General features: G+C 44.3%; 1 protein-coding gene across 1 annotated transcript; it reads left to right on the top strand.

The window, feature by feature from the left end:
• Positions 1-6,582: 6,582 nt before the first annotated feature.
• On the top strand, positions 6,583-16,067 carry T265_02301 (hypothetical protein; the record flags this gene model as incomplete). Its single annotated transcript, XM_009166505.1, has 5 exons — positions 6,583-6,667; positions 12,206-12,313; positions 15,417-15,596; positions 15,725-15,861; positions 15,981-16,067. 5 exons carry the CDS (start codon positions 6,583-6,585, stop codon positions 16,065-16,067), a joined length of 597 nt encoding a protein of 198 aa, XP_009164769.1.
• Between the last annotated feature and the right edge of the window lie 234 nt (positions 16,068-16,301).

Raw genomic sequence — 16,301 nt, 5'->3', positions numbered from 1 at the left:
CAACCAAGGGATAGTGAAAATTACCAAATACAACAAAGTAGAGCTAAGAAATTAGCTATATAAATATTCGATCGGATCACTGAGAGGGTATTGGCTTTTTGTACATTTGCTAGCTTATTGAGCATCTTGAGCACTCGAAATGAAAATGATGGCCAAACACGAACAAAATCGTGCAGATAAGTGGAATTCGGCTGAACAGGTAAAGTGGTGTTGTGATATCCAATCAGCAGGTTAGTGTAAGGCCACTGACTAATTGTTTTCATCTGTGCAGAGGATGGGGGGCTAACAGATTGATAGCAACAACCTCAGAGCTTTCTTAGGATATAACTGTGCGTGTGTGTTATAAGGTGTTGGAGGAGTTATACGGTGACTACTGTTGATCAGCTGTTTCACCCTTGCGCTCCTGGGTCTACGGACTCCTGAACTTTAAAGCTACTTGTGGATACGTTTGGCAATACTGGTTCCGAGATGCCTCACGGTTCGGCCGATTTGTCTGGATCCGCAGGTACAATCACATTGATAAGTAATGTGAGCTTCGCCGACCTAGTTGGCACACGCGGGGTCTCCCGCAGTGGACATTAGTTGTACAGTGTTAATTGTCAATTTCGGTTCGAATTTCAAAAGTCCTTTTGTAAAAGATGACTCATTGCTTTTGAAAGGTTGCAGAAGGAGTGCCTTTTTTCTCCAGGAGAAGGTGATAACTGTATCACGAGTGGTTTCGACTTCGCGATACTTCTTGAGTAACCTAGTTGGACGCCCACTTTGGCTAAAAACATCATGCAGCAGAGAAAATTATTCCTGTATCCTGTCTGGTGTTTTAATCTGATATGGCTTGTTAACTAGGGTTATAACTGGCGTCCGTTTCAGGCGAAGTGATGCAAAACCTCTGAAGTATGAACGCTGCCCTGACTGGGTAGAGCCACTCTATCGATGCGTTAGTAGGATATCCAGAAATTCCATGCAGCTTTCTCTTTCATCATTAACCGAAAGTTTGTAATGTTCGTGAGTAAACAGTCAAATATTTGAACCTGCAAAGATAGCGAACGTTAAGTTCACGTATCGTGTACGAAAATCAAGTCCATGGAACGATAAAACCCTCAAAAGTTTAACTCTTCACTAAGCACGGCTACATCTTTAAAGTCACCGAATCTGTTGCTCTTATCTCCGAGGATTGGCGAAAACAACTATTTGGCGACGTTAATCTGGTGATTGGATTTCACAACACCGTTTTCCTCCCCAGAGTTTGCCTGATCTGGATTTTTCCTTTCAATACCTAAAATACCACTTACATCTCGTTTTGTCCTACCGCATATCACGCCCAATTTCGTTTATTTTGCTTCCCCGTATTTTATCAAGCAATTGATATCAGCTCCATTATAATGCGCTTGCCACTGGCTTGACATCACCCAACTTTACTGGGGACGGAGACTGCTCTGCATCTTGAAACATGCACGTAACATGACCTTTTGAACTTTTGCGAGTAGCTCAGTTATGATGAAAAACGCGTCACATCACATGCGTACCTGTCCACCTGCGGCCGGATCGCCTCTGCACAGGACAATTCAATTGGACAGTTCTGTCATTGGTCAGATAACCGATGCATGAACCTAACCTATCAGCTAGCGGCTGTCATGTGACAAAAAGCGGATTTCACTCTCGTTCGACGTCAAATCAGTGCCCGAAATGCTTTTGCCGTTTGTCGTTTTAATATCAGCGTTGTCTATCTCCTTCGGACAATGGATGAACCCACTGTATATGGACTGTGGTAAGTACGGCTTTTCTAAATTTGGATATGGTACTAAGAACGCGTGGTGGCACCCCTGGTGTGCACAGACAACACGAAACCAGGTAGTTTTATTCTTGTGAATCCAAGGTCGTGAAATGTGGCTGTTGATTTAGGAACACTCAAGTGACTCGTAAACCAGTCCTACGTGGAGTGGTCTGTGTTGCGAACCCTCGTAGGGTGAACGCTTCAAATTAGGCAACGAATCAGATCTCTCCGTTCTGATTCTCACCACACTTGCAGCAACCAGGTCGCATTCTAAACGTGGTGCTGTAAAACAGCCACGGGCTTACTCCAATTGAAATCTGTAACGAACACAGGCTTTCGAGTGTGGTGATGAACTTTTTGTGAGCAGTGCTTTGCCAACTTGAGGCTTAGTCTACTGGGCTTATTAAGTATGAGCAACAACTTATTCGCTGACTGTGGAAGTCACGTTGCGAACATCTATGAAAAAACGGACACTGCGTAATACGCATTAGCTGGTTCAAGTAAAGGACCGATCGCGATCTCATCTTTTTGTCGACAATTATATATGATAACACAGAAACTGTCGGAAACCATTGTATATTCGACAACTCGGTATGGCATGAAACGTACGACCAATGTATGGTTTTGCCTTCAAAGGTTACATGCTGTTTTGGTGCTAAGGGTTCTCATTGGTAACGTGGGACTTAACACAGTAAAAGCAGCATCATATGTTCGAACAGTTGCTTTCCATCACTCAGTGCTATAGTAAGGTCACAGAAGAAGTAAAATAGTCTATAAATTAACGCAGTGTAGTTAATTTGTCAGATGGGACACTAAGGGAAGGGAACGCTATCGTTAGAAAAAAGGCAGGTTCAGGGTAAACGGAAAAGCTACGGGTGCAGTTCCAAACACCAGGAGCCTTGTATTTGCACTAAAATGAAGCACATAGGTGGTTTTACTCTTATGAAGGCGGATATAATATAAATATAAATGATCGTTCACCGCTTCGGTGCCTAGCTGCTACGCCACCCGAAGGAATCACCAGGACTGCCAGGTTGTCCATTCCTAGACAGAAGAAGTCGAGATGCAGAGGTCGGATTCGAAACATGGAACTTCCAGGGATTAAATCCGCGTTTTAACCACCAAGCCCTCTCTACCGCCCAGGCGGACAGAGGTTAGCTAGGTAATCTCATTATGAAATATGAGCGATAGTTTACCTCGCCAATGGACCTCACCCATAACTTGACAATGGCAATCTTAGTCAATGGTGAAAAGGCGTAGGGTTGAAGTTTGTAGAAATTGTAAATCCACGATAAAAAGGTCAAGATGTGGCATCGGTTAGACCTAAATAATTACTTCAGCTGTAACACCCCTCTGGCGCCTAGCTGCCATGCCACCCAAAGGAAGCACGAGGGCTGGTTGCTCAAGCCTAGACAGAGGAAGTCGAGAAAGTAAGAGTTTGGATTTGAACCATGGATCCGACGGTCAGTAAATTGGCGCTCCAGCCACTCGAGCCATCTCGGTTAGACTTAAAAAAGTACGATCCGATGACGACTTTTCAGAGTGCCTGAAATCCACAGGGCAGATGTCCCGATAAGACCAATTGGGTATCGTGTATGTTCGCCACTCACTTGGAAATCAGCCACCCATATTGGAGGCTCCTACGATTTTGCCGACAAAGTGACACCATTTGGTTTGGAAGGAAATGGAGTCCCCGTGCGTTTTAATATCAACTGAGTGAATACAAGCATTCCGAGGGCGGTAACCGAGAGGTTGTTGTTGACGGACACGACCCGTGAAGAACAAATACGGCTTTCTGTGTGTGAAATATCTGAAGGTATAACAGTGTGTTTGACCACTGTTTTTCACTTAGCTGTTAACTTTGAAGAACAAGGTCTAACAGTGGAATCTCCGAATCTCCCAGTCTTAACTGATATTAATATGGAAGATTTCGAACAAATGTCTTCGGTCAGATGTCATCGCCTGGCGGTTTTTTAAACAGGTATGCTGACAACAATCATTTTTTGTCATCAAACATGGTGAGGTCAACAGCTTCCATTAGTATTTCAACCTTGAACACACATTAATTTTAGCATGGAGATGGAATCCATATCGGTACACCACACTTCTTGAATTGTACTACACATCGGAGTGGTGGTCAATTAAAAAACTACTTCCCACCAGGAGTCAATAGACACGGGTGGCGTCCAAAAAGAACAACCCATCAGCCCATTCAAGAGTGGTGTATCCAAGCTGTGCTTCATCCATATATAGTCCAGTCAGAGTGCTGCGCGCAGATGAGATCGACTGAGCAGCAGTCTAAATTGCAGTTAAAACAAACTCAGGGAGTGTGGCTACCAAACGAGTTTGTTTAGGCGAGAGTTAAGGAGGGTATTGGCTCCGGAATCAAGACCTAGTGAGGAATGGATTGGCGCAGTAGTCAGTCCATATAAAGCAGGAACATCCTGGATTTACAGAACAGAAAACCGTTGTGTTAAGCATTCGTACGTTCGACGGATTCCCTCGTGATTGAAAGGTCTAGAGATTGTGTACATAAAATGAAACGCAGTGACTGCACTACAGCACATGTAGGATAAACAGCAAAGGAACTACACACCAGAGTACAAGGGATAAATACTAGGGACTGATCAAGAACTCGTTGTTAGTGGGATATGAGCTAGACACGGGACATAAAACGTGACAGTTGTAAGACGCGTACTACAACTCACCACAGCAATTGCTGATCAAGGCAGTGGAAAGCCTCAATCACCTTGTTTGGATGGAATCGAAGACGTAGTAGTTGTGGGCGTATCGCGATTGATTGTCAGTGAAAATGGTATTATTAACAGAATCGGTAGAAATCACAACCCGACCGAAGTTCACTCTCAGTCCCCTCCGCTTATCCAAAGTTCATCCCACCAGCTAGTCAACGTAGACCGGCTAGTACTGTTAAAAGGAACTTCGAATGAAATAAACAGGAAGACCAAATTCCTAGATTTGGTCTGGCTTCACGTAAATTTCCCCCTAACCCACTGGTTTTAACACAAACAAACCAAATACATTAGCTGACATCTGACACTGATTTAGCCTGCTAGTAGTAGGAGGTCCTGCTGACTGGTTCTCATTCTACCTTGAAACTTCTACCCTAGTATCTTCGTCTGACGTAGTTTTGTGTAAAAAGCAAAACACTCTCCAGAAAAAGATATACCAGTTGCTCTCTAGATTTCTCCAAAAACGAAAACCACCATTTGTTTGACGAAGATTGCAAACAAAAGGTAATTCTTACTTTCGAAGCAAAATTTGTAAGGCAGTGGCCAAAAATCAATATTGACAGCAAAAACATGCCTTGATTTCAATCAATTGGAAAAAGTTTGGAACCGACTGAGAAGTCATCGTTTCAGAAGAGCTTGGTAAACAATCGGTAGTTTTTATTTGGGTAATGTTTCGCTTTTGACACAAAAGCTTCATCAGGCCAAGTGAACAGGTCACCAAATCGGCCAGTTTGTAAGACAGATGGGGAACCAATTAGTAAGTCCTCTCCAAACTAGATCAGTGTTGAGTGTCAATTAACGACTCTTGTTGGCTAGAGTGGGTGCTAAAATCTTGAATTGATGGTTTGGAGGGGTTTCAAATTAGTTCCGATCGCTTTTCATTCCTTAATCTTCCACTTCAGGGTGCTTCACTTGATTCACCTCGGGTGCCACTGGTAGATTTTCCTTAATCTTCGTGGGCAAGTGAATATTGCGACAATTTAGTTGCAGAGAGGAGAGGTTCTTAAGGTTAAGTGGAATCCAGATGATGACTACCCTTTCCTCTGATAATCGCACACCAACACGTGTTAGCTCGATTGACCCAAGACCGTCCTCCACACGCTTACCAGTTCCACGCCTTCTATTCTGTTATTGCTGGGATGCTTGGCGATTTCTACCGCGTCGGTTACCAGTCTTTATGACGTGGACCGTAGTCCTTGCCTCAAAACCTCAACATTTTCTAAGTGTATTTTGTGTCTCGTGTCCAGTGTGTGTTCCGCAATTGCCGAGTCTTTCAGTAACGCCTGATATTCATCTGCGTTTCTCGGCAGCCTGTTTATTTTTCTACTGTGTTCTCCGACTCTGATGTGTAGTTCCCTGGCCGTCTGTCCTATATAGACCTTGGTGCAGTCATTACACTTAATTTTGTAGACACAGTCCTTGGTTCTGTTTGCCGGGAGGCGATCCTTCAATTGCACCAGTGCAGAGCGCAGTGTTCCCCCTTTTAAAGCTACTCTTATGTTAACTGTGTTTAGAATTATTCGAATGACCTCCGACGTCCCTGAAGTGGAAGATTAAGGAATGAAAAGCGATCGGAACTAATTTGAAACCCCTCCAAACCATCAATTCAAGATTTTAGCACCCACTCTAGCCAACAAGAGTCGTTAATTGACACTCAACACTGATCTAGTTTGGAGAGGACTTACTGATTGGTTCCCCATCTGTCTTACAAACTGGCCGATTTGGTGACCTGTTCACTTGGCCTGATGAAGCTTTTGTGTCAAAAGCGAAACATTACCCAAATAAAAACTACCGATTGTTTACTAAGCTCTTCTGAAACGATACCTCGATTTCGTTTGATCTGGCCACCTCGAATTCTCCTACAGCATAGCCTCAGCTTTTCACTGACGATGACCCTACCGCCAGGTCCTACCTCGAACTTTGCTGCAGTACCTTTTCCGTGGTTATTGAGTGTATTTGTCCTACTCTGAAGTTTATCTGATGAAAGGGTATCGTTACTAATACGCTTTTATATCCTGGTAATGCGTTAACGTATCGAGTATGCTACTGGAGTGGACGAAAATGGTTGCAGTCAATCGACAGCAACTTCTCGCAACACGAAGATCTTGGTTTCCTGGGATTATTTTCACTTTCATCTGTTCGATATGTTAGTACAAGTATCGCCTGAAAGTCAGTTGAAGATAAGTCAGTAACTTATGTTGGAGCTTCCCAACCAAGATTGCAAAATGTCCCTCGAAGTTTTAAAGGGTTAAAATTTCTCACAGGATGACATCGAATTGAGGCCAAGGCGATTTTCCCATCTCACAACCTGTGGGCACACCTATAAACTGTAAATATTTTGAGTTTCCTAGATGGACGCGCTTCTTTCCATTGTGAGTACTAAACAATAAACCAATATACGATCGAGTTAGTCACCAGCGCAACTGCACTCTACAGACTGTAGTACCACATTCTATAGAAGTACGTATGGGCTGCGTCGTCATTCGACCACATGTAGCCCAACAACCTGTTCAAATACTATTCAGAAGGATTTGAGTTCGCACCTCACTTCGATTTCCTGGAGTTGTCAAAAGGATGAGGCAACTGTGTGACACTTTTGGGCGTAATTTGACGGGATGGTCTGACAAGCAGCGCGACTGGGACTCGACAGTCACTCAGTGATTCGCATGCTCATTGACTGTTGATTCGAATAAAAACTGCTTATAGTTACGACAGTGTGTGGTGTGCAGAATCTCCGTTATCTTCAAGAGCGTTGACCTCGTACACTTGATTCGGAGCACATTAATTTGTGCTTATCTTTACACCGGTTTGCACTGCAACTCATCGACCACAATTTCATGATAGTTTGTTTATCTGTCACACGGGCTGATAGTCCGCTTGGTCGCAGTTTCGAAGTTTCTACATTGAGGCTGTTTCGGATAAGTGATGTGCGATTTGAATTCAGCGTGACAGAGTCGTTTCTTTGGATTTTAGAATTGTTCTATTTTTGCTTGGTATATGAACCCATATGGACCGACTGATCACCAATGGTTGAAACCATTTGAATTCTTCTACTTGTGGTTAATATAAAAGTCCTTACAGAACTCACCAATAATCATTCGTGTTCGTGCGGGTGATAACCAGAGTGACATATCCCTCCATTAATTTCAAAAAACAAACAAACCTATTCCTATGTTCGATTATCGACATTACATTACTTGTTGAAATCAGTTTTTCCGAGTCGTTTTGAAATGTTGGTATGGTTAGAGAGCATGTCTGAGCACCTCGGCGAGGAAGTCATTTCCCCACTCGGGAAGACCATGAAAATGTTTGCCAACTACAGACATTTTACGACTCCGATATGATATCGGTTTGGCCGCGCTTGATTAGAATATACACTGCTACAGTGTCATCTGTTCCACCGTATATCTCGTGACATGGTTGATGCGTAACGGTCTGTGTTTGCCTATTGGTATCCTCAGAGGCACGCGGACACTTGATAGGAGTACTGGATTAGTAATGCGAAGGTAGGTCAGATGGTTTTCTGTTGGCTACACTTCTCTAGTTACGCTGGTTAGGTCACACACTTCTTATGTCGGAGGACCGTCTGCCTCGAACGGTCCTCTTTGTCCAACAACCTGTCGCAGGGAAATCATCCACTTGCCTTCAGTTTATAACCTCACACCTTACGCGAGCTGGTATCTGTAGTCATCTCCCGGAATTAGGCCCTGTAATGCGACACAACAATGATTAATGAACCTGACACACATGGCCATTTCACACAGCCTCTACCAGAGCCCACGTGCATGGCTCTCACACTAACGTTGTATCCGCCAACTAGAATAGTTTAACGTCAAAGAACTTTCTAGGTAATCACTCCCATCTTACTTTTGTTGTTCCGTTATTCTCCTCATTGTCGGTAACAAAAATATGGCAGCCGGAGCTAGTGTGGCTTACTGACATCTTGTGTAAAATACAAGTGTTCACCGCTCTGGGAATACAAGATTGTGATTAGAAATGAACTAATCCGTAGATATCTGGAAAACATATATAGTTGACGGGATGCTTTGCAGGATTTTCCACACGAACAGAAATAACGGCGACATCTGTAAGGTATTTCAACACACGGAGGCGTATAGATTTGGGAAATATCACATAGTGGATCACACGAGGATGTTTCAAATGAGTCAAGTTCGGGTTGGAAATAGTTCGTCGTTAGTGTACTTGGGGCATCATATTGCGTGAACGGCTTAAAATCCACCGGCCTAAAGACCATCTTATGGAGAACGAAGAGCATTGTTCCAATTTCACGCACTGGCCGAGAGTAGTGTTGTCCTGCCAGCTAACCTAGTGATAATTTAGAGCACATAGTCATTCACAGAGAGGTTGGATGTTGTCGTGATGCGACGGTTTTCCCACCTCACAGAGTGTCTTACTGGGTTTGTTAGTTGACAAGGGTCTGTAAAACGGCTTCCAGGCCTTCAAGATTCGAAAGTTAGACTACTGAGATGATCTTATAACAATCGCCACTGCCTTGAGTTTAGGTTTCCGAGGGGAAAGCTTCGTATGAGGGCCATGATCCGCCTCGCTTCTAAGTTTGGGCTTTTGACAATTCCTCAGCCCATATACAACCGTGAAATACGCACCTAAAAGTACCTTCATGCCGTATCGGCCGTCGGGTGCTGACATCAGCCGGTCGTGTAATTTGCTGCACATAGCACTGCATTGTCGATAACACATGACTGCTGGAGCTTCCCGTCGTTCTTCAATATCTTCCATTCTATTATGACGACCCACTTATCAACCACTCTTCCGTAGACCTTGGGTGCATACATGTCGGTCAGGCAGCCAGGAAAGTAGCTGATTGCACGCCATCGCTCGTGTCTCTTGCTTCTCTTTCAGCGGTCACTCCGTTTTCCACGGCCTCGTACTCTCATCCTCATTACAGACTACATCGGTGATATTCTTATGTAGGCTGGCTAACATACTCTCAATACCTTATCGATAGACGTTTTTGACATGTCTGGAGCCTGAATACAAGATTGACGCTACAGAAACTGCCGTCTTCGTTCAGTCAAATGAGAAATTTAGCTGATTCTTCGATTACTGCTGTTGGTTTCGCTCCCATAGCTCTCAGCTCCCGAGCCGAGGCTTCGTTGCCTGACTAGATGCCCGTAAACAACTACCTCTGTGCCATAGACATTCTTAGCGGCCGAAATAAAAGCCGCTCTTCGGTGATATGCACTTATTTACTATTTACTGTTCAAGTATAATATTAGATTCATGGAGGCTTGGGGCCTACACCTATCACCCAATGAGTCCCAAGAATGGCGAAATCGGTAGTTTCCCATCGAGGAATTCTCAGCACTTTTATAAGCAGTATGCTAGGTCAAGGAAATAACCGCCCTCTGTTTATCGTCTGTGCTGAAACACCAATCAGTGGCATTTTTGTCCTAGTAAAAGATACATACTGCATTGAGAAATAATCGCCCTCTTATCCACCACAGAGTTCAGATACAAGCACTGGAGGTTCCAGTGTCTAAGTGGGCATCCTCGGTTCATCTGAAGCGCTAAATGGTGGCACGCTTAGCTTGAGTGCAACACGTAACGACAGTGGTGAACTTCTTTTTCGACTTAAGTTTCATCACCAGCGGTTCCTCAGTGGTGCTCGGTTAGGGCGAAGTTGATGCCGATGTGTTCCCTGGCATCCCGCTATAAATGAGCAATCGTGGAGCCGAATCGATCATATAGGCATTGTCTGCGGGTAGTCAGTCTGAATCTTCGGCTGCTAACCGCTCTGCAGTACGTATGCTGGTTGCGGTTGTGCCAGCATACGCCGTAGGCTCTCACCAAATTTCCCGGATAAGCATACTTCGAACTTAGCAGTCGTGAAAATTTCTGAGCCACGAATTAAGAAAACATATCTATGCCTGCCATGTGTTGGTTTACAGTCGGCTTCTGCGGAAGAAATGAACCGTAACTGGGAGGGCATAGCAGCTGAACTTGATACCGAAAATGGCTTTTGGGGCTTCCGAGTATGCGAATACTAAGCGCTGGATACAGTTCTTGAAACAAGACGCTGTATCCCTTCGGCTACCGCAGCATACTTCTGTTACACGGGTTGCTAAACGTCAAATGAGGTAAAGCATGTATGCGGATAGGTTATGTGGTGAAACCGGAAAGCCAAAAAAATGCAGTGCAGCGGGAAATGTACTGAAGCTGTCCTGGGCGATCCACAAAACCGGACTCAGGACACCGCGATTAGTCGGCAAATCACAGATAATATTAAGATAATATCAAGCTGAATAGTTTCTATAGCATTTTGTTTAGCCGTCGACTTCCATACCTAAGTCGTTCACTCGAGATAGCTCAGTGAATACGGCGCGGCCGTACTGACCGGAAGCTCTTGGGTTCGAACCTAACCCCGGCACCTCGACTGCACCTGTCTAGGATTGGGCAACTTGGCAGTATCTCAGCCCTCGTGCTTCATTTAGGTGGCATGGCAGCTAGGCACCGAAAGTTGTTACAGCTGTACTCAGATTCAACTTCAGTGTATTAGATACTATTATACTTTCCTGCCCTGAAAAGCCATTATTCTGCCGGGCCAGATGATATTCAACAGCTTTACTTGAGGATGGAGATGAGTCTTTTTGTCCTATCTTCACCAGTTTGTTTTGACATGTGGGCGCAAGAACTTGTTAGAGCTAAATCGGATAGTTCACCGCTGTGTACGAACCGACTGTTTCAACAAAAGTGGTGTAAGACTTGCACCTGTCCCAACCTGCTTACTGACCTCAATAATATTGCGAAGCTCAACCTCTGTCCGTGAGGTGGAAATCCGAGAATATCAACCGGGATTTTGTCAGGGTAGATGGTGAATTACGTCACATGCAACAGCGAAGGATGTTGTGACAACTCACTAATGGCATCTCACCTCAGGTGCTTTCATCTCGTCGCTGTTTTAAAGTGTAAGCGCCCCCTTCTTGGCCGTTTTTCATATGAAAATAAAGCTGCTTTTCCTCACACTTCCCCCCTCTTTCCACTCATGGGTGTATGGATTTATTTCTGTCGATGGTAACGATTACTCGGCAGGATATGAGTAACGGAAGTTTGTATGCAGTAGGGAACATCTAGAAAGAGTCAAGAATAGCGATCATTGTCCAGAAGAGATTCAATGATGTGGACAAGGGAGACCACTCTCTCATCACCCCTATATTGTGAAAATTACCTTGCAGTCCATAATACTGCTTGAGATTTTCCTCAGGTTGGGGATCGGGAAGTAACTCATCCTCTTTGCGACGTCGGGCGAAACATCAGTCGTCCATTTGCAAACATTTAGGTTTGTTCCCAGATGATAATAAGCGTTTATGAGGAGGTACTACCGCTCTCATCTCAAATGTCAGACAACCTGAGTCCAAATCCCAATACCATATAAGGCATACACTGTTTTGGACTCTAACCTGAGCCAGTTTGAGCCGGTAAATTTTTATTTCCTCTGGTTTAACCTAAATAATAATATCAAGTTGGTAGGAAGTGCGTTCGAAAAGATTGATGTTTATACAACTTCAGCCAGCCCAGCAGCTTTCTACAGGCCGACGGGTTTTCAAGTTTTTGCCCAGTGATTCCCCGTGGTTTCATGTGGTCAAGTTGACTGGTTCCTACTGTGCCTGATTAGCGCGTGTTTGCTTCTACCCTACGTTTGCAGGCTCGAAGACGGGAAAGGTGAATTCATTGGAGGTTGTCCCATGCGAAGGCACTTCATGTACTCTTCACAGAGGCAAAAATTCTACGATTAAGTTGGGCTTTCAATCAAGTGAGTTCATTAGCACCTACGCACTTTATCACATCCATCTTGACCATTCTTCCGAGTTGACTCCGTTCACTTTGTTTATTCTTATGCAAGACAAAGTCAACTGCTGAAAGCTACATACATAGTCCAAATCAGTAGACATACAAATGCTGGTTTACTCACCTACTCGAGCATGCGACGTGGGTTGAAGTACTGAAGCTATGAGTTGCCTATAGTTTAAGAAGACTTTTCTGTTTCTTGACCTTCGATTGAAGCAAATCCGCGGTCTTACCCGAGCTGGCTGTATGGAGCGTAACTCGTTTTGTTTAGTGAGATTTAGCTCCGGATCGCTTGAAATATTAACAGTAATCTGGCTACCTTTGCAGCACATTCTTGCCACCACTTTTACTGCTCTTTCAGATCGAACACTACTCATGATGGCGCAGGTTTGGAGCTATTTGGTTTTTAACCGACTGCTTAGCATCCCTTTGGCCATCATTCCTCCCTTCATTTAAGTATCAAAATGTTCTGGTACCAGCAAACTTCCACCCGTTTCGATCAGGGATGAAGGTGGATTCTTCAGTCAGCGCCTGATTAATCGTCCGTCTATGGGAGAAGAACGAAACTCGAGTGGTAATGTATGAATCAATGAGTTGTCAGTGTGTCCGTTTTCGTAATAAGACTTAAACTCATCGGTTCACCGTCATCTTTCGGTGACAGCTAAGGCTTTTATTCTTAAGCATCAGGCTGAAGGCCGCTGCATCAATCGTATCTCCACATCCACACTGTGTGTGTAAATGTTCCACACTTTTGTGTACATAGATTCTGTCGAAAGCCAAGCTTGCTGAGTAGTTCGTAAACATACTGTTAGCGGATCGTCAGAGTATACGATGATCCTAAAAATGATGTCCTCTACCTCACTCGCTGTTCATTTTCGCTATGGAGGCTAACTCCAGTGATCAGATCATCGCCGGTGAGAAACACGTTATTCGGGAGTACGCAGTCGACATTAGCCTTATCTCCAAAGAGGTGCACTGGGTACTACTCTCTTGTGATTGTCGCTCATAGGATACTGTCATAATCCAAGCTTTGCGGTCTCTGAACACGCCCCCAGGGATTCAAGATCATCATCATCAAAGGCAGCAACATCAGTGTTGGCACTGATGCTTCACTGCCGTAGGGATTCAAGGAGAAGCAGTGAGGGTTATGGGGAGTCTAAGATGGGTCAGTAGTCTTGTCATCCATGATAAGAACGCCTCTTATAGATTAGCGCACGCACATCACAGGCCTAATGTGGATTGGCCGAAATACATAATTATCGTTGAGTCTTAAGGGTTGCCTGTAACAGGCTGTGATGCCTGTTGCCGAGTGTTTGCGGGGCATGGTAGCTGCAGGTGGGGATTCGGCGACATCTGCAGTTTTCTGACCTTAACGTCTGATATCCTTCGCTAGTTTTGTAAACCATCAGCGGACTCCTGCTGCAAAGCGAGTAATCAGTTGCGGAGCGGGTATCTTAGTTAACTTCAGTGACTCTGCCGTGTTCTACAAATACCAAGTCATTGTTAACACGGTAAAGAACACTGTTTTTAGCTAATCAGGTGGCCATTTGTCTGGTTGCTGAGCTTGGCAATCGACTTGCAGGTGTTTCCTTACCATTCGAGGAGATATCATCAGTGCGCCTCTAGATGGGTTCTGTATGATCCTTGCGGAAAGGCTCACCGTGTCAGACCGAATGGAATGTGAATGGTATTTTGGATGTTGTTGTGGTGCCCCGTGTTCCCGTGAAACCATTACTTTGATTAGCTATAGATTTTGTGGTATGTGGCGCTTACGTGCTTCTGAACCCTCAATTTCCATCCAGGTTGTCTGAATGAGGTGGTATAGGCAGGTCTATGTGCCTTTACCTGTAGGTTATAAACTCAACTGACCACTCTCCACTTATTGTCACCGTCCAGATCGTGAGTCTTCCTGGATTTTATTGTAGTGAACTATCGGGGTCAAAAGTGACGTTGCTTTTTATGATGATCATCATGATGATAATACTGTCGATGATGCGACGAAGTTACGAACTGATGTAATCCTCTTTGTCATCTACAGCGCAATTTGGGGATTTGTGAACCAGAGCCGCAATAGCGCTGCTCTTTGTTACCACACAAGCCATTAGGCCTTCGGGCAACCCTCTTTTCTTACAGCGGGTCTACACCATCGTACAAGTCGTGCAAGCTCACTCCGCTAGAGTCGTGATGGTTGATAGACCACGATCCGACTCCTTCATTCACTACTGTTTTAGGATACCATTCGGATGCATCAAACTAATCTATAGGAATCCAATCCCTCTCCGATAATACCCAGACAGGATTTTGAGCGGAATTTAGAGGATTGGTCTGGGGTTCTCGTGTGACTGGAATATAATCGTTACAGAGGTCTGAACAAAGTATTATTTTATGAATCTGACCTCGGTGTGACTTCAGTGCGACTTTCCAAGCAATGTGCCGGAGCTCCACCATGAGTGTGTGAGATGATTTTATTGGAAAATCTTATGAGCACCTCTTGGCTTCATTGCTTGTCTTGCGTGGCTGATCACCATCAGTACCTAGGGTCCGAATAAACAAAAGGTTCGAACGAGTGACCATCTTCGTCAATTATACCATGAACAAGTCAGTTGAGCTGAGAATCACAGGTAGATCCATTACGATCCGAGGTTCTCTCGGACGTACAAAACCAGGGGTTGTTTTCTGTCGCCTCCAACTCGTAATGTCTCTTAAAATAGTGACGAAAAGGTTGTACCTAAAATTCCAAACTCAACAAACAGATCATCCGCCGCCTGATAAAAAAACAACTGGAGTATCCGATTTACCAATATTCGTTCACATTGGTTGGCATTTTGGGTGTGTCATACTCAACTTCTAGTTGATTATGTGGCCTAGCGGACTTATCAGACTGGCGGTTCAGGAGGTGGCCGCTGACATATTCAAGCAGTCGCCTAGTTTCTCACGTTATATCTGGGTGTCGGATGAGCCAGTGTTTGAAGGATGGCTTACAAAACACTTCTGTTATTTGGCACAATACAATGTCGCATTCATTCGACAAGGATTGTAGGTACTATTTTTATTACTTTTCTTTTTAGACGTGTTTGTTAAGGCAGGGTCCGTTGCTGTTCACGGAGTGATCGCTCATGTCCCAGTACCCTTCTCTTTGGATAACTCGCACATTTGTGACTTTCTCACGCCATCTTGTCCGATCCAGCCGAACCAGTCTTACATGTACACGTTTTCGCTGTTGGTTCGCTCATCCTACCCACCTGTAAGTTGGTTTTTGTCATCTCTATCCTTATACCATGTGGTAAACACTTTCCAGATGAACTGTTTGTCTTATGATAGTTTTGATAGTTTCCTCATGAATTAGTGGTAATAATAATGATAGAAAGCAGTCCAGCTGCAGCATCCGTTCGGCGCAAAGCTGCCGTGCCACCTGAAGAAAGCACAAGGGTTGAAATACTGCCAGGTTGCGCATTCCTAAAGAGCGGCAGTCGAGATGCGGAAGTTGGTTTCGAACCACGAACCTCCCAGTCAGTAATTTTGCCTATTACCTACTCAGCTACATCTAACTCCTTTTTTCCATGAAGTTCTTATCAAAGCAATAGTATGCCAGACTGTTTATTCTCCGGACTTATTTTTTACGCTTCCTCTAGATTCGACTAGATATTCGTTGGGAGCTGCGAGATGACAGTGGGAGTGATATCGCATGTGTGCAGTTCCCCGCGCAAATTCACGACTGATGAGGACTGCGAGTTCCGGAACGCAATGAGCCTTGAGATGCAGAATTTCCAGGCTGGAAAATTTCGCATGATATTGATTGTCTTTTATCCGTTGTCTGTGCCACACTAGATATTCGGCCTCTTTTGAAAGACACTATTTTACAATCTCAAAACTTTTGACGTGTCGTAAACCAATAAATAAATTCTTCGCCTCTTACCACTTTGGGAACAGTTTTGTGAGCTGCATTCCAGGGT

Source organism: Opisthorchis viverrini (genome assembly GCF_000715545.1).
Source record: "Opisthorchis viverrini unplaced genomic scaffold opera_v5_26, whole genome shotgun sequence".
Classification (NCBI taxonomy): domain Eukaryota; kingdom Metazoa; phylum Platyhelminthes; class Trematoda; order Opisthorchiida; family Opisthorchiidae; genus Opisthorchis; species Opisthorchis viverrini.
Note: the sequence above shows the minus strand (reverse complement) of the source record. Positions and strands in the feature narration are given on the sequence as shown.